This window comes from Aegilops tauschii, chromosome 2, assembly GCF_002575655.3.
Source record: "Aegilops tauschii subsp. strangulata cultivar AL8/78 chromosome 2, Aet v6.0, whole genome shotgun sequence".
Classification (NCBI taxonomy): domain Eukaryota; kingdom Viridiplantae; phylum Streptophyta; class Magnoliopsida; order Poales; family Poaceae; genus Aegilops; species Aegilops tauschii.
This window is the reverse complement of record NC_053036.3, coordinates 76,910,695-76,936,634: the sequence shown is the minus strand read 5'-3', so window position 1 is coordinate 76,936,634 and position 25,940 is coordinate 76,910,695. Positions and strand designations below refer to the sequence as shown.

The following is a 25,940-nucleotide window of genomic DNA, read 5'->3' as shown; positions in this document are numbered from 1 at the left end:
AGATTATATGATGAGTTGGCAGTATATGGCAGTACATCTCAAGGATCAGATTTGCAATAATTTTGTCAGAGGCACGATTCAGTCAAAACATATATATGCCTGCCGCAATCATCGGGTATTCAGTTGCATATGATTATTATACATATGGTAAGCATGTATCCCCAGTCAGACCAGTCACTCATACGGGATACGACACTGATCCAGCAGATATACCTAAGGAAAGTAAGGATCCCACAACCTCACGAGTCAGACAAAGGAAAATGAGTAGAGATACATCTCATGTAATACAATGATCGACAAGATCTGAAGATGACAATGCAGAATCCACAGTCTTGACAATGGCCACCAAGGCCACTATTCCCACACCGACAAGGAGATCTCATGGGCTCTTGTCACTCTTTTATATGGTTGGCCTCAACAAAGAGCTCTGTACCGCTACAAGCCCCGATCATATGTCGTATATGTGCGGACCTAGGTCAGAAAACAAGCACAAGGAATGATGCCAAAAATATTGCGCTAGCCCCAGTCATGGTCATATGAAGAATCAAGGCCATGTGTGGCCAAGTTATTTCAGCAAGGTATCCTGACAAAGAAAATCATGACCGTTAAAAGGTGAGACCGACAACAAAGGTATGATGATTTTGCACGACCATCAGGGTCCGGATACCCCAAGTCAGTTGGACGCCATAATTCCATATGGATCCACAAAGACATACACCTTCAGCGGCCTACTCTATTACAAGGATTTTCATATCCCGCTGACCCGCTTGACATGGTTAGTGTGGAATATCCAAGTCTGTTCTGTCAGATCCAAGATTCCTTTGCAACCTCAACAGTTTGACCTCAGCGGCAGTGTTAAAACATATCACAGCATATTACCAAAGATGGGTATACCGACAAAATGAGAAAGTCAAAAGCCGAATAATTAGCCCAGCCCAGGTATACTCGCCGACGGAATCAAGTACACAGTCAGTCTGTCAGGAAAAGCATTTGTCCGTCAGCCCTTGTTGGGCAAAGTCTCAAGATGTAAATATTTGAGGTATGACATAGCTATAACTCCATACACCATTATATTGCTCACGACAAAAGGCAGTCGAATCTTTGGTACATATCTCATGCTCGAGCCAAAGGGGTAAATCAAAGTAAATCAGTACCACCTATGTCAGAGGATGGCCATGATTAATTCTAAGCATTTATTGAACCCAGAAGGCCTGCATTTATTTGAAGCAACCCCATGACAGAAGTAAAAGGTTTGCGTGACCAAAGGAAAAATATATGCTCAGATCCATTGGATATCACGGCAGGCATGAGGGAATCAACGTCAGCAAAAGGAAGTGGTATATGAGCAAAAACCCGTCAGAATTTGGGGAAAGGTGAAACAAGCCACCCCAGAGCAAGGTAAGTTGATCATCTGAAATTCTTGGGGGAACAATAAATAAAGGAAAAAGGATACCCGAGTTGGAAACGGTATCCTCAAGTCATACTTGTTCCCGGAGCAAATAAATCTCGATGACGAGATTTCTTTAAGGGGGTAAGAGTTGTAACAACCTGGATTTTGGCCCTTTTCCTTTTCTTTTGATATATTGGTTTTTGCTCTGTTTTTCCTTTTTGGAGTGGTTCTATGACCTTGTCACCTGGGAAATCATCCTCATTTCCTCTCCAAGTGGCTCATCATTCTCAAAACCTTGCCAAGATCATGTCACTTCACTGCTTGACCAAACCCTAATTTCTTTTTATAGGGAATATTCCTTTTTCTATTAAAGGAATAACCCTGTCTGCTCTAGGTTGTGAAGCAACCTATATTTCTGTCCATTCATAAACTCCCAAATAATTCTCATAATTTCTTTGGGTCATATATTGCTCAAATATGCCCAAACTTTCCTGTCCTAGCCCAAGAATAATTCTCCAAAAATTATTCTTCATTTCTGTCCAGAGTGGCATTTTGTGAAGGAAGTGTCATTTATTTTATCCTGTTTGCTCCCAAACTTGTTGGGCATTCTTTTATGTCCAAATAATTGCCTCATGCCAAAATTCAACTTTATTTTCCTAGCCAATCTTCCTTAGTGATTTTTCAAAGTTTATGTCAGACAGAAGGCTTTGTAAAGGAAGTGCTAGCTAGGGTTATCCAAATGAGTTGAAATTTTGCATGACTCTTCTTGTGCTCATATCTTTACACTCATCCAAATTTCAGCTCCATCCTTTGAACAATGTGAGCACAGGAGCAAATCTTTGATTCTGGCAATATTTTCAGGTTGTGTAGCAAGTGCATTAAATATTGCTTCATTAATTCTGAGAAAATACCATATTGTTCTCCTACCCAAACAACTTCTCTCCGCCAAATTTGGCATCAATTCATCAAGCAAATATTCCTCTAGAATTTTTGCAAGATTCTGGTCAGTGAAGATAGTTGTGAAGCAAGTACCACTTTGGTGAATCCAATTGGTATGAAACTTATACAACATCTTTATATGATCAAATCATGAAGCCTTGCCAAATTTGAGCTCAAGTAGCCTCACCATGTGAGTGCTTCTTCCTGTTTTTGTTTTTGGACCAGTTTATGTGGTTGTAAAGCAACTACATTAAATCTTGATCCAAATCTTCTCAAACTTACCAGGATGAAAGTCCTTCTTACCCTAAACCTCGCAGACAACTCCATTGCTCCCAAATTCTTTCCTGTTGATCAGCAGTTCTCATCCAAGTTTACTGCAGTAAACTTCAGAGGGTGATTACCATTTAACCAGAGCCTTTTTCACCAAACTACCACCGCAGTTGCGACCTCCCCAGGAAGGACAAACCACTAGACAGCGTTTGCCAACCTTTGGCACTTTCTCCTCGCCAGCTCACGCGGTCACCACCTCTCTGGCATGCCATGGCCGCGTCTAGGATGGTTTCTTGCTCGGGCCCCTCTCCCTCTCGTCGTCTTAGCGCTCTTGAGCATGTCTCACCGTTTTACCGCGTCGTCGCCATCCTCCTGGAGTCATCTCCCCCTCTGTCAGCCCCTCCGTCAGCACTCGTTGCCGCGCGCCCACGGGCGTACTGTGGCTGACCGAGCTTTAATGGCGCCGTGGCTGCTTCTCCTCTGCGCCCTCGGCCCCTCTTGCCCTGTGCACTTCTGTAGCTCGTCTGTTGCCTCCCTCGTCGCCTTCCCGTGCTCGCCCGTGCGCACTGTGCGTCGCCAGAGCCTTGGCCGAGCGCGAGCGGCGGCACCCGAGGCCGTGCTCTCGCCCCGCCTATATATAGCCCACCCCGAGGCCGTTTGACCTCACCACCAGCCTCACACCACCTCCAGCAACGTCCCCGGCCTCTCCCTCGAGCTCCAGAGCCCCTCATTCCTCTTCCATGGCCGCCATGTCCGCCTCGGCTTCGGCCTAAAATGACACAAAGCTGAGCCCTCCTCTACCTCTAGCCACCACCATCGTCTTCCCCACACTCCGGCGACTCTCCCCGTGCCCTTGCCCCCTCGCCGGAGCCTCTCTTGGGCCGTGCCCCGAAGACCACCGCCGTCTCTGACCTCCTCTGTCTCCTCCCGTCGCCTCCTCCCCACTCCTCCCCGGCGCCTCTTTCTCCTCTGGACGGGTGCGTCGTCGCATCCCGCGGCCGTCGGTGTCCTCACCTCGGCCGGAGATGGCCGGAGTTGGCCGGGTCGGCGCCGGCCTCTTCCCTGCCCTCGCTCCTCTGTCTCTGATCGGGGAGGCAGCGAGGAGGAAGAAGACAGGCGCGAGGAGAGAGATGGATAAGGTGGGACCCTCCTGTCAGCTGCACAAGCCGGGCCCCGCCACCGCCACGTCACGTAAGTGGAGACGTCTTTTGCTGAAATACGTTTTCTGTTTTAGGAAAGCGTATTTTGCTTCTACTTCAGCACAGAGTGCGTTTTCTAGTTCAGAAAGCATATTTCTGATTTTGCGCCTCTGTCTTATCCACTCAAGGACCTGTTTGCCGAAGAAATGTTCACAGATTGGTCCTTCTTCTTCCGCACCTCATAACACCGCAACCATAACTCCAAATGAGGTGAATCCAAAGCCCACTTCTTCGTTTCGTCGAGCCCGTTCTGTTGGTATCATTTTCACCATGTGTTAACATTCTGAAAATGACCATTTTGCCCCTGCCCTTATTCAGCCCCTCCGAGAGACTACGTTTTCCGGTGATCCTTTCCGCGAGTTTCTCGCACTTTCTCCCGGTGATTTCTTCCACCCCAGGCAAGCCACACCCTCCATTTGCATGATTGCAATGCAGTGACATGGTTTATTTATTTGAACTTGTTTAAAATATTGCATTAGCTATGTGTGATCTGTTCATGGCATTTCTCGGAGTATTGATTTGATCTTGATATTGCCATGATATTGCTTGGAGTTCTAGGACTTATATTTTGATGATTATGTGGATGATATGTTGCCTTTTGGATTCTTAGTGGCTATTATGATTATTTCCATGATGGTATCTGTTATTATATTTTGGATATCATGCTGCATTTGGATTATTAGTGGTTAGTATGATTATTTTCATGATGCTAGTTGATGTTCTGTTGCTTGGAGTATTATTTTCGGAGATGATGTTTACATGTGGATCTTAGCCAAATAGCTTTATTCTTGTTATTGGAGAAGTAGGATTATGGTTTTCGGATTCATCATGACAGTAGTGTTGTGCTACCCTTGGAGTATTTTGAGATGATGATATTATGCTTGGATTATTTGTTGGATATTGCTATGACTTGGATTCTAGTTTGATAGTTGATATCGGAGTATCAGTTATCACAGTTATATTTTTGGGGATAAATTCCGTCATTAAGTTGGTCAGGTGCCACCGAACCGGGCTTTCTCCAGTGCAACCACATTTGCCTTTATGGGAAGGCCCTAATGCGGTCTATTGTCGTGCCTCTCGCCGGTGCCTCCAACGAGGGAAGGTTATGGGCATGCGGTACCCTGGCCCGGTAAGCAGACATAACATGCCCGTAGTTGGATGATAAGCGCTTTTGTCCCCGTTTGGGACGGTTTATGGTTTTGGCCACGACGGTGGCCATTGTGTCTTTGGTAGACACGGGGCCACCCAGGACTAGCCCAGTGGGGAGTGAGTTGGAGTGGCCGGGAGAGTGTCATGGCAGTAGATTGGTTTTGTCGGAACGCCGTTGGTCCACCCGAATGGGAGTGCGAGGCCATGGGTTCTGTGGTGTGGGTAAAGTGCGCTACCTCTGCAGAGTGTATTTAATCTATCGATAGCCGTGTCCTCGGTCATGGGCATGGGTTCGTACTATGTCACACCGTTCGATCAACACTCACATGACGGAATGACTTATAGGTGATATATATATGTTGATACTTTGGAGCAGTACAGATTGGCAGGATGTTGATGATGATGTTGGAAACCAAGTGTTGGTCATGGTTGTGATCGCCGGAAAGATCACGGTTTGAGACCAAGTGTTGGTTATGGTAGTGATCGCCGGAATGATCACCGTTTGGTTTTGATCACGAGGTGATCGAGATGGTATATTGCTTGGCCGGTTAGCCAAGAGAGATATGGTTATGGAGATCTGAGATGGTGATTTATCAGTATTGTAGTAGTTTCATATCATGCTTAGTAGTTGTTGTTGTATCATGGTAGTTGTTATTTAATTAACCTGTTAATGCTATGTTATTGCCTTGCCTTGATGTTTTTGGTTGTTGTGAGCTTGCAAGTACATTCAATGTACTGACCTGGCGTGTCATGTTAGATTGCAGGTGATGCCATGATTGCTTGATTGCTTGTCGAGGTTGCCGTGCGTGCGAGCTAGATCGTGTCCCAGCCAGAGTCCCTGCGGAGTGGAGTTCACCACCTTCGTCGTTGTTCCGCTGCTAGAAGTATTCCGCTGCTACGAGTTGTTCCACTGCTAGCATAGAGCAAGTGTAGTATCGCAGGCGTAGTGTCGCAGTGCTGATGTGCTTCTTTGTATCATCAGACCCTTGTATTATTATTCTTGTAATAAGAGCTGATTTGTTCTATGTCAAGCAGTGCCGTATTCCAGAGACTTCTCCTCGATCGCTGGGCTGGAATACGGGGCGTTCCGGTTTCTCTGAGCCGGGGTGCCACAGTGGCTTCGATGGCAATATGAGCGGCATGGGAGGTGGCTTCGGCGGCAACATGAGCGGCATGGGAGGTGGCTTCGGCGGAAACATGAGCAGCATGGGAGGTGGCAATGAAGGGGCTTCCGGTGGAGTTCGCGGCAACGATGAAAACATTGACAAAGAAGCCATTGATGATGATGATCATACACCGTCCACAATGTTAAACCAACTTACGGACAAGCAGGATGTACCTTCTTAGCTCCTCTCTCTAATTTAGCTTGTCCTATCTTTGTAATTCAAATTGTACTATGTACCTGAGCTGAGTTTGAATGAAAGTTTGACGCTCTGGGCGCCTTTTCTTGTTCAAAAAAAAAAAACAATGTTACTAGTGACAAGGGAGAGGTCCAAAATTGAGTGATGTTTATGTGCATTTTAATTTTTTGGACCAAGAACTCTATTTGGGACAATGCACTTCTGGTTGTAGGATTTCAAACTTTGATTGATGATACACTTTTGTTGGTAGAATTATGAAAAATTATTGCTATCTGAATGTGCAAATGCGACTATACAGAGGCTGTACACAGCCGCGCGGCCGGCGGTCGGGTTTTACATCTCCGGTTTGCATCACCTATTAGAGTTGCTCTTTTACATCTCCAATATAAATCATCTGTTGGAGTTGCCTCTTTTTCGAAGATGTAAAAGCATTTTTTGGAGACATAAATTTTTACATCTTCAAATTTACATCTTCTATTGAAGATGCTCTTAGCCTGGTTTAGGCCACCAAATTCTAGTCCTGACTCATGCTAAACATGAAATAATATACTAATCCATGTCCATCCTATCCTTCTATTGGTCTACCAACATAATTTATTGTACTGCGTTTCTCAGGCTGAAGTGATGAACCAAACAACTACGTTGCGAGCATGCCTGACGGGCAAAAATCATTGAAGCCTCCAGCTCCTTTCAGGCAGCCATTTTTGTCAGGCAAGCTACTCAGGTCATCAACCAAACAACCCCTTATTGTTTGTTAATGCTCATAGGGATACAAGCAGCTCCCCGGGCCCGAAAACCATGCACGTCTGCCTCCATTCAGGGACGTGGAAACTTTCGCCAAAGCAAGAGCATCTCTCGTTGTTCATGGTCGTCTGAAGCTGACCATACACAATTTCTTCTTCTTGTTCCCTATCTCCTTCAAAGATGGCACCATAGCTCGTGAACCTGTTGTGATTGTCCGGCTTCTTGATTAACTCAGGTTGTCCAAGACTATCACCGCATGTGTTGCATTTCGATCACTCCACAAGGAGAAGGCCTCACTGATCGCCGCTGCCTCCAAACACTCAGGCGACATCAATTTTCCGACCACCGTCGCGGAGGCTTTACCAAAGAGCCCCGTTTCCTCTCGGCAGACTGCTGCCGATGCTGCCAAGACCACCATCAACCTAAAACTTTAGACTCGTCTCTGTAACATACCTGAACATATATTCGATGCAAACTTTAGAAGGAGTACTAAATATTTGACACGGTTGCAAATCTGCATCTCTGGTGGTACCATTGATCATCATAATGTTAAAAAAATGTGACGAAGTTCAGCAGCCAACACAACGATGGGAACTGCAATACTCTAGCGCAGTAGATGACCCCCCCCCCCCCCCCCCCCCTGATAACTATGAAGATATTCGAAACTGCAACGCATACATAACCCAATTTGCACTTGCAAAACGTTACTACCATGCATACAACATATACAGATCCAAATCGACGGCAGTGAATGCACGAGATTAATGTCTCATGGAAGCGTTTTCTTCCAATAGGGTATCGCAAAGGAGACCAGAGGAGTAGCACCAAACATCATCACCAGACCCATAATGACCCACCAAACTTCACGGCTAGCTATTGACGATTACGATCTAGTAATAGCACAAATAAGCAGGTCTAAAAAAGTTTCCATGGTTAATGCCGATTAGGATTTACTAATCGAAGAAGCAAGTCTGCAGAAACTCTCTTTTTCCTCTGAAAACTTGTATCTGTGGGGATCACTCACAACCATCAGTAGAATGACGATTAGGATCCTTGCCAAAATCCCCGGACACCTTCTCTTCTTAGCTTCGTCTGCCAATAACCCAACCCAAGATTTCATCAGATTACCACATAAAAGAACATTGCCATATCAACATTAACCATCCAACAGTGTAATTTCAAGTACTGTAAATCTAAAGGCCATGCCACTCATTTTCCAGCAATGAAGTAACTTCTATCTTGTGAGAATTCGAATATTTCTCGTCCTTTCAATTGGTAGTGCTAACAAACACATAACTGATGATATGAACTTCCAACATCAGATATTAACTGCTCAAAGGGACGTCTACCAAAATGTAGTGGCATAGCACCACCTTAAAGTACTAGATATAAATACATTTACTGTCATGTTATTTACATACATGATCAAACAGTTTACTTTCTTTTACTAATAAAGTATAAAAGCACTAAACTGAGTCACAGAACAGCGCGCAAAGGCACAATGTCAATTATACCAAAATGTATTGGGCATGGCGGCACACAAAAGTTAATGACTGTTACAAGGACTAGAGGTGTACCATTTTACCGTCATGTTATTTATTTACATGATCAAACAGTTCACTCCTATTTACCAGAGTGACGGAACATGGTACAAAGTCATAAACGTCAAGTGCAGCTAAGAAGAGTAGACTCGTATGCCATAGCCAAAACTTCAAAACTTTGGGTCTTCCCATCAGATTTAATGGAGAAATTAGCAATGACAAGAAAACTCAAGAAAGGTGCTTGCAACCAGTTTGGAAGCGTGCAAACATTGTTATAATCTCACTCACTGCAAAAGATACAACGATCACAGTGGGCAATGAAGCGTAAGCAAATGATTTGCTTTTTTCTAATACATAGAAATGATCGTTTTTACTATCATCACTTCCTAACAAAAGCATAAGGTAGAACTGCATCAGTTGGCTACTTGCACGATTTAAGATTGATCCCAATCCCAGTTTAATATGCAATGACTAGAGGAAATAGCAAAAACCTCATTGGTTTTATATGCAACGATGCTCCATCTTAACAAATATCAACAGCACTAGGCAGTAATCAACAACACTAGGCAGTAATCAACAACACTTGAGGACTGTTTTCATGCTATGAGGAGGATACACAAAATATGCAGATTATAATTGAAAAGACCATACGGCTCACAGATACATGGGGCAAAGCAATGTGAGTAGTTTACCTCAACAAAACTGCGATGGCACTTTCCTGTCCGCCTGGCCACCCCTCCACACACTTAGAACGAGCGCTGGGATGATAACAAAGCAAGCTGTCGCGTGCATACCAAATAGTGCCACATCTATGATTACGGAGGCGACCATTTCACCCTGAGATATCGAACCCTCCACATGCGGCGACAGCATCGCCACCAGAAGACCAGCGACCATTAGAAGGAAGAAGGCCACATCCGCAACATATCCAAGCACCGCGGTGCGCGGAAGCCTAAACATGTCTGCAACCGACTCCCGCGTGAATGCTCCTGATGCGCTCTGAGGACAGCAATTTCAACAAAACCACAGGGATGAGCATGAGTATGTACGGAATGGTTCGGAAATGGAAGGATGCAAATGAAGTGATGAACATGAACACACATTGAAAAAACTAGTACCACTGATCAGGACAACCTGAACTGTATATGGCAACTTAGTTAGAACATAATGCTAACACAGGGCCCATCCACTAGCATATGTACTGCATTACTGCTGTAATTCGACCACAATAAAGATCACAGGGAGTCAATTTGCACAATAAACTACTACTACTACTCATCAGGACAACCTGAACTACGAAATTAATTACTAACATAATACTGTATATATGGCAACTTAATTAGAACATAATGATAACACTGGCCTATGTACTGCTGCAATTCGACCGGAATAAACATCTCAAGGAGTTAATTAGCCCGATACCTTCTTGAATGCCGAAGTGGATCCAGCTACAAGTGCAAACACGTAGGCCACGCACATCAACAGGGCGAGAAGCGCGACCAGCACAAGGATGCTGTAGATGAGGACCTTGAGGCCCCAGTACATGATGGCCTGCAGGAACAGGAATTGGGCGGAGCTCTCGCCCCAGGCGCGGCTCGCCACGACCTGTCCAGCCGTGGCCGCGGAGATGACCCACGCGACCCCGAAGCCCAGGTAGGGGAGGGCTCCCGCCGCGACGCAGAGGGCGCGCCCCAGCGCCAGCATCGGGGCGAGGGCCAAGTGCACGAGCGCCAGCACCACGACGACGATCCGCGCCGGCGGGGGCGGGGGCGGGAGCGGCGGCGAGGGCAGCACCGCGTCGGCGACGGCGACGGCCATCGGTCGGTACGGGAAACCCTAGCTCCTGGAAGCTTCTCGATCGCACTCGGTGGGGGCGAAGTGGTTGCAGCGAGAGGACGGGGGTTTGTGGGGAATGGGGATTAGCGACGAACACGGGAGGGGGTTTTGCGGCGAGCTGTCCCTCTTGCCTTCCGGGTTCAGATCTAACCCATTTCCTCTCGACTAGCGGATTCGGGTTCTAATAGGGTACGTGGAAATGGTGAGTGCCCAATTCGATCCTGCACAATTACAGAATTTCATTTTTTTTAATAAGAATTACTGAATTTCTTTTTTTTTACAGAACTTCTCCTCCTTTATTCACTTAGCAAAATAGTGGCATCTTGCGAACCAACCTGTCGTTGGATAGTTAGAGGGACAATGGTGTCCCCAACCCATCAGGGTTCAAGTCATAATGCTCACATTATTCTTGCATTTATTTCATGATTTCCGGCGATACGCTTTCAGTAGGAGGAGACGTTCCCATCGACGAGGAGGCGTCTATAATGACTTCGTAAATTTCAAGATGACATGCCGGCTCAGTCTCTCGAAGGTGCTCATAGTGGTAAGTGTATGCGCGTATGTATGAGTGCTTGCCTCTGTACTGATGTTCAAAAAAAATAGTGGCATCCTTTACAAGTAATGTAAGCAGTACATCCGGTGCCGAATTCATCCAGATAGAAGGAGGAGAAAAATTAACTATCATAGCAAGTTCATGAGCTACTTTATTACTCTCTCTATTATAATAATCATAAATTACATGATTAAAATCTGACGACATGAAATAGCAATGTCAATAATTACACTTGCCACCGAAGAGGAGTTGCCTTCTCTCAAAGCTTCTGCAACCTCCATGCTATCCGAGTTGATCACGATCTTGCTGCATCCAATGGTTCTGGCTAGATTCAAGCCAAATCTGACAGACAATGCCTCTGCAGTGAAAGAATCATAACATATGTCCACTCGTTCATTAGCTGCCGCAATAAATTTCTTGTTGTAATCTCGTATTACTGCCCCCACCGATCCCTCAAAAAGATCATGGGCAAAGCCAGCATCTACATTTAATTTCATATCCCCTGTATCGACTTCTCCCATGATTCAACACGTACCTTTTCCTTCGGGGAACAAGCAATAGTAAAGTTAGCTCGGACAGCGAGAGCAATTTGTGAGGGTTTTTGGGTGTCGTCTCCATGGTAATTTTTTCGGTGTTCAAACCATAGGTACCATGCCGCAATGGCCACAACCTCCTCCAATTTGGGAAGACCGGATCTGGACTTCAGTTTCCTCCATGCTTAACAGTTCATGCACCACTTCTTCACCTGATTTGAATTGTCTACATCTCCGCTTGACAACATCAATCGCCGCAATTGTCGCCATACCTCTCTTGATCTTGGACACTCAAAAGGAAGTGTTTCATGCTATCCGGTCCCCATATTGCATTCCGGACAATGTGTTTTTCACTTTCATGCGCTTCGAGGCCAGAACCACCCTACACGGAGTAGCACTATGGAGAACTCTCCAAATAAAAATCCGGATCTTGGTTGGGCACTGGAAGCTTCATATCAAGTTCCACTTCTCTCGTCAGGGTATGATGATTCAGCTCTAGTTTGCAGCAAGTAGCCAAATTGAGCATTCCATTCCACTTGGTAAGCATATCGTACCGAGAAGATTCCATTCTTAGTGGGATCCCAGGCAATGAAATTTGACATTTCATGTGCGAGCAAGGGTATAGCAAGTATTTCTGGACATCCACTTCCCAGAATGTTTGATTAACCAAATGTGAGTCCCCGTCTCCGGTTGCTGGGTCGATGAGATCACAGACTCGGGTCATTAAATTATTACCTTGGATAGTTAGGACATTTCTTGTTGGTGATTGAGGGATCCACCAATCCTCCCATATATTCACCTTTTCACCATCTCCAATTCCACCCACGTCTCAGTGTGTTCACACCAGCCATTATACTCTACCAAGTATATGAAGATTTTTGATTCAAAGTAGCACTCATAAGATCTCCATCTGAGAAGTACTTGGCTCTTAAAATAATTGCACATAGTGAGTCTGGATTGTCAATGAAGCACCACGTTTGTTTTGCCAAAAGTGCAAGATTAAAACAATGAATATCCCTGAAGCCCATACCGCCTTTCTTCTTTGGCACACACATCTTTCACCAGGCAAAACCAATGCATCTTTTTATTAGTTGCGTCATCGTCCCACCAATAACGAGACATCGTCCCGCCTTTCTTCTGTGATTTCTTTGCATATTTTTTTAGGAATTTTGAAGATAGACACCGCATAAGTTGGTATGCTTGTGCTGCTGATTTCAAGACCACTTCTTTTCCCCAGAAGATAAACATCTCTCCTTCCATCTCATAAGTTTCGGAACTAGACGGTCAATCAGATATTGGTAGCTGTCTCTTTTTGTCAATCCCCAAAGTAGCTAGGAGGCCCAAATATTCGTCATTCAACGCCTCTGTCATGATATCTAGAATTGAGCATACATGTGCCTTCACATTAACATCTATACTTGGGCTGAAAAAAATACTTGATTTCTCCACACTGACCAATTGACCGGATGCCGAACAGTATAGATCCAGGATGGATTTAATTAAGACAAGCGGCATTAGTAGCATTGGCCTTCATTAGGAAGAGTGAGTCATCTGCAAACAAAAGATTTGACACTGCTGATGCATCACGACAAACTTTGACCCCCACGAGGTTACCGTCATTTTCAGTCCTGGAAAGTAGGGCAGTTAGTCCCTCCGTGCAGAGAAGAAAAATATATGGCGAAACGTTTAAACTTATTACTCCCTTTGATCCATATTAATTGACCCTACTCTTGCATCAATTAATATGGATCGGAGGGAGTACCCATTTTTTTCGAACATAGTAATAAAAGTTGAGTTTTAGTTAGGATTTTTGAATTTTTAATAAGTCTCAATCGGGATCCTCAATTTGAAGTTGAAAAATTCCGGGGGGGGGGGGGGGGGGGTGTTTTAAGTACACATATTGGATTTTGAAAGTTTTAAGACTAGTGTCAAACTATTATGATTGCACAATTAGGTAGATTTTCATGAAGAACCAGCTTGAAAGGAAAAGACAATATTGTCAAAAGCAACGGAAAGTTCTGATATATCCTTTTGTGGAAATAGATTTTGATGAATAACCGGTTTGAAATGGAAAACACACCCAATAACTAGATTAAAAAAAATACAGTTGCAGTTCACTGCCGTGAAAAAATGACGCTATGGACCTTAATCCATCGTGCACATCTAAGAAATGTCTTCAGATGTTACTGTCGACCAAAGAAAATTGGGTAAAGTATGTGACAGTTTTCAACACCACAAAACAAAGGCAAGGAGACACCTCATCCACGACAGACAGCCCACATTGCGATTGCCAATGAGATTCAAGGATCGAGAATTCTACCGAGATCAAAATGGAAATTCAGTCGACTGAATTTTAGTAAAACTGAAAGAAAAAGGGCACACATGTCTTTTTTTCAGGGTTAGCGAATCTTGTAAACAAAAATTGGATAAAAAATGTCTAATCTATTTCTCGACCGTTGCTTTTTAGGCTAATTCTTTCTTACATTCAGATTTGTGAGAAAAAACTGTCTTCACATATTCAACAGAAAACAAAACATAATCAAAGTTAGCGGGCTTCTTCAATTTATATACCAAATATCTAACGTGGTCAAATTAAGAATAACAAATTGATGAACAAACCGGTCTAGCATGGCCTCTTAATGGTTCAGCTCGTCTGTATAACATAGATATTCAATTCAAATTTATTTACCAAATATCTAACACTGATTGCGAATTTGTATCCTTGGTCATAGCATTAATCATCATAATGTTAAAAATGCTGACAAAGTTCAGCAGCAAATATGAGGATGAAAACAACAATACAAGCATGCCACCAGGTAGAGTTAACATTCTAACAGATGACCCAACGACCAAGATGGCAGTAGATAACTACTCCTGATAAACATAACCACGAGGATATTCTGTTCGAAATGGCAACGCATACATAGCCCAATTGCAGAACGTTACTACCATGCATACAACATAAGAATGCAAGCCGACGGCAGCCATACCAATTCATCACCGGATTAATGTCTCATGGAATGGAAGCATTTTCTTCCAACAGGGTATTACAAACAGGACACAAATTCTACCATCATGTATACACCAATACTCCAGTGCAAACTTGTAAGCAAGTAGCCCGGAGCAGCATCAAACATCATCACCAGATCCATAATGACCCACAAACTTCACGGCTATTGAAGATTACAGTCTAGTAATATCAGAAATAAGCAAGTCTACAAAAGTTCCCATGGCTAATGATGATTAGGATCTACTAATAGTAGAAAGAAGCAAGTCTGCAAAGGCTGTTTTTCCTCTGAAAACTTGTATCAGATCCGGCAAGGGGTCATGCCAGAAGCGCCGTGACTGCCTCGCTGTGTGGGTCTTGCGGTGACCATTCAGGCTTATGGCGGCGGCCTCGATGCGGATTGCGGATTGTGGCGGTCACCGAAAGATCTTTGTGAGAGTTTCTTCATACAGATCTGGTGGTTGACTTTGGAGCTGAGATGCAAACTATTGATGATGGCTTGACGCAGAGGAATGATTGTGCAATGGCAGTGGCACATGTCACTGCTGGGATTGCGGAAAAGTGGTGGCGACAACAAGCGAGATTGATGGTGGTGCTACTTGAGCACCTGGTCTCGAGCTTCCCGGTGAAAGCCTAAGGTCTGACCCGAGTTGGTTATACCTGGCAATGATGATGTTTTTACATCGCTACCTTGTTGAAGGTATTGTTTGGATATGCTCGGACTGGTTTTTCGGGGTGAAAACCTAGATTCTGCCTTAGGTGGTTGGATCCGGTAACGGCGATGGTTGAGCGTCGCTTCCTTCTTAAAGGTGTTGCCGTCGAAGAACCTTATCGTCAGTGTGGTGTCATTATATGATTGGTGTGAATATGGTCATTCTGTAGTTTGCCCATTGTAGATTTGATCGCCTTTGGGTTTTTTTTTTCTCGCCTATGCATAGCTTTGGTCTTGTATGACTTTGCTATTTGTTGGCTTTATTTTTGTGTGCGTGCGTAGATGTTGGTTGTGTGCATCTTAGCTATGCAGAGGCCGGGTATGTACTCATTATGTTTGTATCCTCTTGATGCTCTATTTTGAATCAATAAAATCCATCCTTTATCGAAAAAAGAGTTAACATTCTAACAGATGACCCAACGACCAAGATGGCAGTAGATAACCACTACTGATAAACATAACCACAAGGATATTCTGTTCGAAATGGCAACGCATACATAGCCCAATTGCAGAACGTTACTACCATGCATACAACATAAGAATGCAAACTGACGGCAGTCATACCAATTCATCACCATATTAATGTCTCATGGAATGGAAGCATTTTCTTCCAACAGGGTATTACAAACAGGACACAAATTCTACCATCATGTATACACCAATACTCCAGTGCAAACTTGTAAGCAAGTAGCCCGGAGCAGCATCAAACATCATCACCAGATCCATAATGACCCACCAAACTTCACGACTATTGATGATTACAGTCTAGTAATATCAGAACTAAGCAAGTCTACAAAAGTTCCCATGGCTAATGACGATCAGGATCTACTATTAGTAGAAGAAGCAAGTCTGCAAAGACTCCTTTTCCTCTGAAAACTTGTATCTGTTGAGATCACTCACAACCATCAGCGGAATGGGCACTGTAGCTCCTTGCCAAATTCTCCGGACACCTTCACAAAAGAACATTGTCATATCAACATTAAGCATCCAATAGTATATTTTCAACTTTCAAGTACTATAAATCTAAAGCCCATGCCACTCATTTTCCAGCAATGAAGTAACTTCTATCTTGTGAGATATTATAGAATTCGAATCTTTCTCATCCTTGCAATTGGTAGTGCTAACAAACACACAACTGATGATATGAACTTGAAACATCAGATATTAACTGTTCTCAAACGGACGTCTGCCAAAATGTAGTGGCATAGCACCACCTTACAGTACTAGATGTGCATACATTTACTGTCATGTTATTTATGTAAGTAACTAAGTACTAAATGTGCATACATTTACTGTCATGTTATTTATGTAAGTACTAGATGTGCATACATCTACTATTATGTTATTTATGTACATGATCAAACAGTTTACTTATTTTTACTGAAGTATAAACGCATTAAACTGAGTCACAGAACAGCAGACAAAGGCACAATGGTAATTCTACCAAAATTTAGTGAACATAGCGCTACATAGAAGTTGATAATTGTTAAAAAGACTGGAGGAGATGATCAAACAGTTCTCTTCTTTTTACCGGAGTGACGGAACTCGGTACAAAGTCAGAAATGCGAAATGCAGCTAAGAAGAGTAGACTCGTATGCCATAGCCAAAACTTCAAAACTTTGGGTCTTCCCATTGGTTTCAATGGAGAAATTAGCAATGACAAGAAAACTCAAGAAAGGTGCTTCCATACAGTTTGGAAGCATGCAAACATTGTTATATAATCTCACTCGCTGCAAAGATACAACGATCACAGGGGACGATGGAGCGTAAGCAATTAATATTGCTTATTTTTCTAATATGTAAAAGGAATGTCGTTTTTATTAACATCACTTCGTAACAAAAGTGATCAAACTGTTCACTTTCCATCTTTGGGAAAGCTATCTCCATCGATCTGGGAGTGGATGGAGATGTGACACTGGCAGTGTCAGCATAGGCTGTTGGATGCTGGCGATGGAGGCGTGTTCTCCATTATGTCAGGCCTTAACCTGGAGATTGTTCGCTGCAATGATAGGGGGGCTAATAGTCCAGCAAAGAGTAAGGCGCTTAGGGAGTTTGCTGACTCATTACATGCTGCAATTTTCTGTATCAAGGAGACTAAACTGGTTGTGATCGACCAGTACACTATTATGGAATGTTCGGGTCGTCTTACGACGGTTTTGCTTAACTTCCTGTGTGCGAGACTAAGGGAGGGGTCGTTATCGCCTGGAATTCCTCCATGCTACAGATTTCTAACTTTGTGAATGACACAAACTTCATCACGGGCTATGTTTTGCCATCTGAGGGTGCGCCTTGGTGGCTTTCGGTGGTTTACAGACCACAAGAGGATCAGGAGAAGATCTCAGCTCACCGCCAGCATTGCCCTGGCCTATGGTTGGTGTTAGGGGATTTTAACCTGATTCTACAGGCATCTGACAAGAATAATGCTAACCTGGACTGGAGAGTGATGGGAAGATTCAAGCAGTTCATTGATGATAATGGCCTCAAAGATCTGTACTTGCATGGGCACAGCCACATGTTTACGTGGAGTAACGAGCGGGAATCACCCACGCTTACCAAGATTGCAGAGTTTTTGTCTCAGTGGATTGGGAATTGGAGCATCCGGACTGTTTCCTTCAGGTGCTATCCACGGCGTACTCTGATCATTGTCCGCTTCATTTGACGCTGAGTGAGCACATTCAACCAAGGCGCCGCCTCAGGTTTGAGATTTCCTGGGCAAAACTTAAGGGTTTTGAGGAGGCGGTCAAAGAGGTGTGGGCCTGCGACACTGCCATTACTGACCCGTTCAAGCGCTTATATTTGCTGTTGAGAAACACAGCACTTTATCTCACGGCTTGGGGACAAAAGAGCAGTGGGACTGTGAAGCTGCAGATCACCATCGCAAATTATGTGATTTTGCGCCTCGATTGTGCTCAGGATTGGAGGTCTCTCTCGGCGGAGGGGAGGTGGTTGAGACGCACGTCGAAGCAGCTAGTGCTGGGTCTTGCATCGCTTGAGCGTATGATCGCGAGACAATGCTCAGGTATAAGCTGGCTGAGAGACAGAGATGCTAATACGAAGCTTCTCAATCTTTATTGCCAATGGGAAGAAAAAAAAAGCATACCGGCAATTACCCATGGGGGTGACACCATTACGGATCAATACGGGGAAGAGGTAATGGCAAAGCAAAGATCTAGGGTGGACTGGTTACACACGGGTGATCACAACACCGGATTCTTCCATGCGAAAGCAGCTGCTAGGAAGAGCCAGAATCGCATTGTCTCACTTGAAGATGGTGCAGGTGTTCTTCGCGAGAGTGAGGAAGTCGTGGCAGAAATTCAAGGTTTCTATACCGACCTGTACAGAGCACAGGAGGAGCTGGATATTGAGGCAGTTTTACATCACGTTCCGGTAATGGTTACAGACCAGATGAACGAAATGCTTTTAAGGCCATTTACAGCAGAGGAAGTGCGCGCAGCACTTTTCGCCATGAAACCATCAAAGGCGCCGGGGGTGGATGGATTTAATGCCGGCTTTTATCAGCTGCGTTGGGACCTCATTAAGGAGAATGTAACCCAGGCGGTGCTCGGGTTTCTACATGATGATCTTATGCCGGAAATGATCAACAAAACGGTAATAGTTCTTATACCGTAAGTGAAACATCCAAGGAATACTACCCGGTATAGGCCGATCTCCTTATGCGACGTCATTTACAAATTATGTTCTAAAGTTTTGGTTAACCGCCTTCGTGAGATCCTTGATGAGATTATAGCAGAAGAACACCGTGCATTTGTACCTGGGAGACTGATCACAGACAATGTACTCACAGCTTATGAGTGCACCCACTCTATGAAGCGAAAGAAGGGTAAACATGGATGGTGTGCAGTTAAAATCGATATGATGAAAGCTTATGACCGAGTCGAATGGCCATATTTACAAGGTGTTATGCAGCAGCTTGGTTTTGCAGAAGTATGGGTTTCTCTAGTTATGAAATGTGTTACCTCAGTCAGCTTTCAGGTAAAGGTGAGTGGGGAGCTTCTTCTCTCTTTTAAACCTACAAGAGGGTTTACACAAGGGGATCCCATATCCACATATTTGTTCTTGTTGTGTGGGGAAGGATTATCATGTCTGCTCAAGAATTATGATGCGGGATGGATTGACAGAGGAATTCGAGTGGGCTTCACGGCCCCGTGGGTCTCATATCTTTTATTTGCAGTCGATTGTCCTGTGTTCATGAAGACCGATGTTAGGAGTGCAACTCGGCTGAATGAAATTCTGAGTGTTTATAGTGAAGGTTCGGGAGTGAGCAAATAAGCAGAAGAGCTCGATCTTTTTCAGTGGGAATTCTGGAGCTTCTGTTTGAGTGGTTGTACGAAATGCATATTCAGCGAGAAGCACTCACAGAAAAATATCTTGGGCTACCAACTCCCTCTGGTAGGCTCACAGAACGTCACTTTGAGCACATCCATGAGTGTTCAAGATGCAGGGTGCAAGGCTGGTGTGAAAAAAAACTTTCATGTGCAGCAAAGGAAGTCCTTAAGACAGTGGTTCAGGCTTTACCAACCTACGCTATGACCTGTTTCAAGCTCACAAAGGGGTTGCGCAGAGAAGTCATGACAGTGATGTCCATGTACTGGTGGGTGGGGTCACTGGATAAAAGAGAAATGCACTGGCAGTCATGGGATAAAATGTACATCACAAAATTTAGAGCGGGGGTGGAATTCAGAGATTTTTAACGATGCCATGTTGGCAAAGCAGGCATGGAGGCTATTGGAGAGGACTGACAGTTCGTGTGCACATGTACTAAAAGGGGGGTATTATCCTAATGGTGAGTTCTTGAGTGCAGATTGCCCAAGGAGTGCATCACCTACATGGAGAGCCATCATTGCTGGCAGAAGCATGTTGAAGGAAGGCCTGATTAGGCGCGTCGGCGACGGAAGGACGACTGGAGTATGGCATGACAAGTGGATAGCTGGAACTGTGTCCATGAAACCCATATGCCGTCTATCTGATGAGCCAGTACACATAGTTGCTGATCTTCTTGATGAATCAGGGCAGTGGAACACAAGTTTGGTTCGGAGTATGATTATTGCCCCTGAAGCGGATGCAATCTTGAGCATGCCGCGACCAAGAGTTGTATGCCCAGATTTTTGGGGTTGCGCATGGGAGAAGTCTGGGTCGTATACGGTCCGATCCGCTTATAGAATGGCAATGGACAAGAAGTTCAATTTGCAAGTTCAGACTTCATCTTCTGATGGTGGAGAGGAAACATGGAAGGCTCTATGGAATTGGAAACTACAAGTACAACCAAAAATTCGTGTCTTTGTGTGGAGAGTACTGAAGGATATGTTACCAGCACATGGGGAATAATACAGGCGTCATATCAGATCGGATGCAATTTGCCCAATGTGCGGAGGAAGCAATGAATCCTTATTTCATGCGCTGATAGTTTGCGATCATGCAGTGCTGTTTTGGGACGCAGCCAGTGATTTTTTTGAGTTAAAACTTCCTACGTTACACCATGTGGTGTGGGCGAGAGACTTACTGGATCACAACTTCGTGAGTAAGAAGGATACAGCGGTGCCTGTGTCGGTTTTGTGGGCGATTTTGAACAACAGAAACAAGTACACAAACAGGGAGATCGGCTATCAACCGCACAGGCAAGAGCTTGTGAGAGCTCTGGACATTCCGGCAAGGAGGTGCTACACGCTAAACCACAGCCTAAGTGGGAGCCTCGGGCGCTGGCTGGATCAAAGTTAACACTGACGGTGCAATCGGATGTGCACAAAAGTGTGCGGGGACTGGGGCGATCGCGAGGGATCAATCAGGTACATTTGTCGCAGCACAGGCAACTAAAGTACGAAGCTATAACAGACCCATTCATCATTGAATCGTTAGCCTGTCAAGATTGCGTGTGCATGGCTTTGGAAAAGGGTTACCGGAAGGTGATCCTGGAGACAGATTGTCAGATGATTGCAACGGCATGGGAAGCGGGACATGATCGCTCCGAGGCCGGACATATCTTCAGAGAGATGAAGACGCAGCTCTCACAATTTCAGGGATTTGCTTTAGTGTTTTCTAATCGTAGTGCGAACTTTGCTGCTCACCTGTGTGCAAAGGAAGCACTGAGCTTGGAGTGCTGTAGCTCCTTTTTTTATGTAATCCCTGCCTTCTTGATTGCCCAAGTGCAATCAGAAGTTGTTCCGCCAACTCAGTAATAAAATGCCTTGATGGCGGTTTAAGAAAAACACGGCGAGGAGTTATTTCATGCTTTTGTGCACATCAGCATTTGTTTCTCCAGGGGTGTTTCCTCCTATCTTAATGAATGAAATCAGCAACTCTGCTGTTTTTCGTCAAAAAAAGATTTGGAATTCCTTAACATTGCCCAGGTGGATCTTAGTGACCAAGACCTGATTTTGTTTTAAGAGGAAGTCTGGGCGGTAATCAAGGAGATGCCGGCAGAACGTGCGCCTGGCCCCGTGTTTTTTTTTTTGGCTTGTTCTACCAGAAGGTGTGGGCGATCATTAAAGGAGGTGTCATGGCAGCGATTCATAAGCTGTTTCTCTATGACGGCCGCGGTTTTGGTAGATTAAATCAAGCCCTGATCATGCTCATTCAAAAAAGCCGGATGCATGCACGATCCGTGAGTTTCGTCCGATTAGCTGGGTACACAGTATACTGAAGCTATGTGTTAAATTGCTCGCGACGAGACACAACCGACGTGAAAGATCTGATAATGGTGAATCAATCGGCGTTCATAAAAGGGAGAAATATACATGATAATTTCATGCTTGTCCAGCAGTTAGCGAGGAAGCTGCACAAGTGGAAGGCCAAGGGACTCGTGGCCCTTCCTGTTTGAGGTGCTACGAGCTAAAGGATTCTCGAAGATCTGGAGAGCTTGGGTTGCTACTGCTCACGACGGCTAGTAATTGAGTGGTGGTAAATGGCTCGGCTTGGGCGAAATTCATGCACTGCATGTGGGCTTCGTCAGGGAGATCTGCTCCCGCCCCTCCATTTTGTGATCGCCATGGACACCTTGACCTCGGTCACCCGAGCACAGGAATGTGGAGTGCTCAGTGCATTGCCAGGATGGTCACCTCGATGTGGTACTATTCATCAGGCAGATGGCAATCGATTTGATGTGTGTCCGTGAATCTGTACGCATTTTTGGAGCTGCTTCGGGTCTTTAAGTGAACTTCAACAAGTCTTCGGCCATTATGATCTGTGCGGAAGAGGGAGATCAGGAGATGGTGGCTGCGGCGATGCCGTGGAAGATGGAAGTTTTTCCCTGCAAATATTTGAGGCTACAGCTCTCCATCAAACAGCTCACGAGGTCGGAGTGGCAACCGATAGTTGATTCGGTGCTGCGATTTCTTCCGACATGGCAGAGAGGTTTGATCACCAGGCCGGGACGGCTGATCCTTGTGAAAAATGTTATCAAAGCCTGTCCTACGCATCACCTGATTGTGGCAGACGCTCAAAAGTGGACACTTGATTGTGTTGACAAGGACTGCAGTGCCTTCTTTTGGTCTGGGACAGAAGAAACCCATGGCGGGAAGTGCCACGTGGCCTGGTGGCGTGTTTGTAGGCCAAAATGCCTCGGAGGCTTGGGAGTGATTGATCTCAGGAGGCAAGGTATTGCGCTGCGCCTACATCGGGAATGGTTGATTGAAGCACACGGACGATACTAGACCCTGGAAGGGATTGAACATGCCCCCTGATCCTCGGGACCAGGAAGCGTTCGACAGGTTGGTGCATTGGCAGTGGGAGCTGGGGATTGAATTTTATTCTAGAGAGACCGTTGGATTAATGGTGCTAGGCTGGCGGAAATTACGCCACACGTCCGGACCCAGGTGATCAATCGCAGATTGGTTAAAGAGGGCTTGTATCTTCACAGCTAGGCATCTGACATTGTGGGAGAGCTCTCTACCAATGGGCTAGTGCAATTCATCCGGCTATGGGAGATTCTACTGCCCATGCAAAACTCCCCTGACCAGGAAGATGTTGCGATATGTATGTGGAACGTTCAGGGCAGCACACCTCGGCTTCTCCAATCACATGCTGTGGGAGGGTGCCATCAAGTTCCAAACTTCCAATGTGCATCGGCAGTTTAGCAGTGTTGGGCTCCCCTGTCATGTAAGATATTTATGTGGCTTGCACTGCAATATCGACTGTGGACCTCGGATTGGAGATTGAGGCACGGTTTGCAGGATCAGAGCTCATCGTGCTTTCTATGCGATCAAGAAGAAGATATTGTGGATCATATTTTGCTGCAATGTGTCTAGTCAGGTATGGTATCTCTGCTTCAGGAGGGGAGGATTGATTTGGCGCTGCTGCCGATGATGACGGATCATCTTGAATCTTGGTGGAGCTCTAATCGCAAACACATTCCTAAAAGGTACAGGAAAGGAAAGGGTTTGTTTCGATGATCACTATTGTGTGTTGGAGTATTTGGAAGCAACGGAATGGAAGAGTGTTTGGTAGGCATGACACGGTATCTGAATGGGTATTGGCTTCAAAAATCTTTCAAGAGCTCAAGTTGTGGGCTCTTGCCGGAGCTAGAGGAGTTCAACACTTTAGTGAAGAGTGGTGTATGGTTTTAGGAGTTTCTTTGCTCTTGCACTGGCTTGTGTTGAGAGTGGCTTGGATATTTCTTGTACATTTACCTCTGCCTTCTATAAAGCTATGGTACGCAATTTGCATACCCCTGGAAAAAAAAACAGTTCACTTCTTTTACCAGAGTGAGGGAACATGGCACAAAGTCATAAATACCAAATGCAGCTAAGAAGAATAGACTCGTATGCCATAGCCAAAACTTCAAAACTTTGGGTCTTTCCATTGGTTTCAATGGAGAAATTAGCAATGACAAGAAAACTCATGAAAGGTGCTTGCAAACAGTTTGGAAGCTAGCATGCAAACATTGTTATATCTCACTCGCTGCAAAGATAAAACGGTCACAGTGAACGGACTGTAGGCAATTAATTTGTTTTTTTCTAATACGTGCAACTGATCACTTTTATTATCATCACTTCATAACAAACACATACGGTAGAACTGCACTAGTTCAACTACTTGCACAATTAAGATTGATGTCAATCCCAATTTAATATGCAATGACCAGAGGAAATAGCAAAAACCTCATTGGTTTTATATGCAATGCTCCATCTTAACTAATATCAACAGCAGTAAGCAGTAGTCAACAACACTAGAGGACTGTTTTAATTCTATGAGGAGGATACACAAAATATACAGATTATAATTGAAAAGACCATATGGCTGATGCAGGGGCAAAGCAAAGGGGGTAGTATACCTCAACAAAACTGCGATGGAGCTTTCCTGTCCTCCTGGCCCCCCCCTCCACACACTAAGAATGAGCGCTGGGATGATAACAAAGCAAGCTGTCGCGTGCATACCAAATACTGCCACATCCATGATTACAGAGGCGACCATTTCACCCTGAGACATCGAACCCTCCACGTGCGGCGACATCATCGCTACCAGAAGACCAGCGACCACTAGAAGGAAGAAGGCCACATCCGCAACCAATCCAAGCACCGCGGTGCGCGGAAGCCTGAACGACTGCAACCGACTCCCGCGTGAATGTTTCTAGGGCGCTCTGAGGACAGCGATGTCAACAAAACCACAGGTATGAAATGAACATGAGTATGTACAGAATGGTTCGGAAATGGAAGGATGCAAATGAAGTGATGAACATGAACACACATGGAAAAAACTAGTGCCACTGATCAGGACAACCTGAACTGTATATGGCAACTTAGTTCGAACATAATGATAACACAGGGCTCACCCACTAGCGTATGTACTGCATTACTGCTGTAATTCGACCGGAATAAAGATCACAGGGAGTCAATTTGCGCGATACCTTCTTGAATGCCGAAGTGGATCCAGATACAAGTGCAAACACGTAGGCCACGCACATCAACAGGGCGAGAAGCGCGACCAGCACAAGGATGCTGTAGATGAGGACCTTGAGGCCCCCGTACATGAGGGCCTCTAGGAAGAGGAAGGGGGCGGAGCTCTCGCCCCAGGCGCGGCTCGCCACGATCTGTCCAGCCGTGGCCGCGGAGATGACCCACGCGACCCCGAAGCCCAGGTAGGGGAGGGCTCCCGCCGCGACGCAGAGGACGCGCCCCAGCGCCAGCATCGGGGCGAGGGCCAAGTGCACGAGCGCCAGCACCACGACGACGATCCGCGCCGGCGGGGGCGGGGGAGGGGGCGGCACCGCGTCGGCGACGGCCATCGGTCGGTACGGGAAACCCTAGCTCCTCGAAGCTTCTCGATCGCACTCGGTGGGGACTAAAGTGGTTGGGCGGCACAGCGAGGGGGCAGTGGTTTGTGGGAAATGGGTATTAATTAATGAAGAACAGGAGACAGGGGAGGGGGTTTTGCGGCGAGCTGTCCAGCTTATAGCAACTTCAACGCGCCGCACAAACGGACGGTGCATTTGTTTGCTTTTTGTTTGTTTGGGTCGGTCGCCCGTCCGGCGTGCGCCCAGTTTTGTATTTGGGTCAACAGTGCACCCAATGCGCCGACCTATTTCATGTCCGCATTTAACTTTTAAATAAAAAAGGCCCGCGGCCGATCATGACAGCGGCCATGTCTCTTACCGGCACCATGCCAGCACCGGTATACAATGCCAGCTTCAGAAAATATCACCACAGTACATGTTGGTGCACTCGCCAGCCGGCCGGCACACATGCCAGCACACA

The 25,940-nt window shown here is 45.3% G+C and overlaps 1 protein-coding gene and 1 pseudogene across 1 annotated transcript; both read right to left on the bottom strand.

The window, feature by feature from the left end:
* Positions 1-7,813: 7,813 nt before the first annotated feature.
* LOC109786945 (uncharacterized) lies at positions 7,814-10,534 on the bottom strand. The gene is made up of 3 exons (XM_020345511.4): positions 10,016-10,534; positions 9,286-9,592; positions 7,814-8,144 (listed from the first exon to the last, which is right to left on the bottom strand). Exons 1-2 carry the CDS (start codon positions 10,409-10,411, stop codon positions 9,287-9,289), a joined length of 702 nt encoding a protein of 233 aa, XP_020201100.1. The 5' UTR covers positions 10,412-10,534; the 3' UTR covers positions 7,814-8,144; position 9,286.
* Positions 10,535-15,783: 5,249 nt separating this feature from the next.
* On the bottom strand, positions 15,784-25,584 carry LOC109786952 (uncharacterized; annotated as a pseudogene).
* Positions 25,585-25,940: the final 356 nt, after the last annotated feature.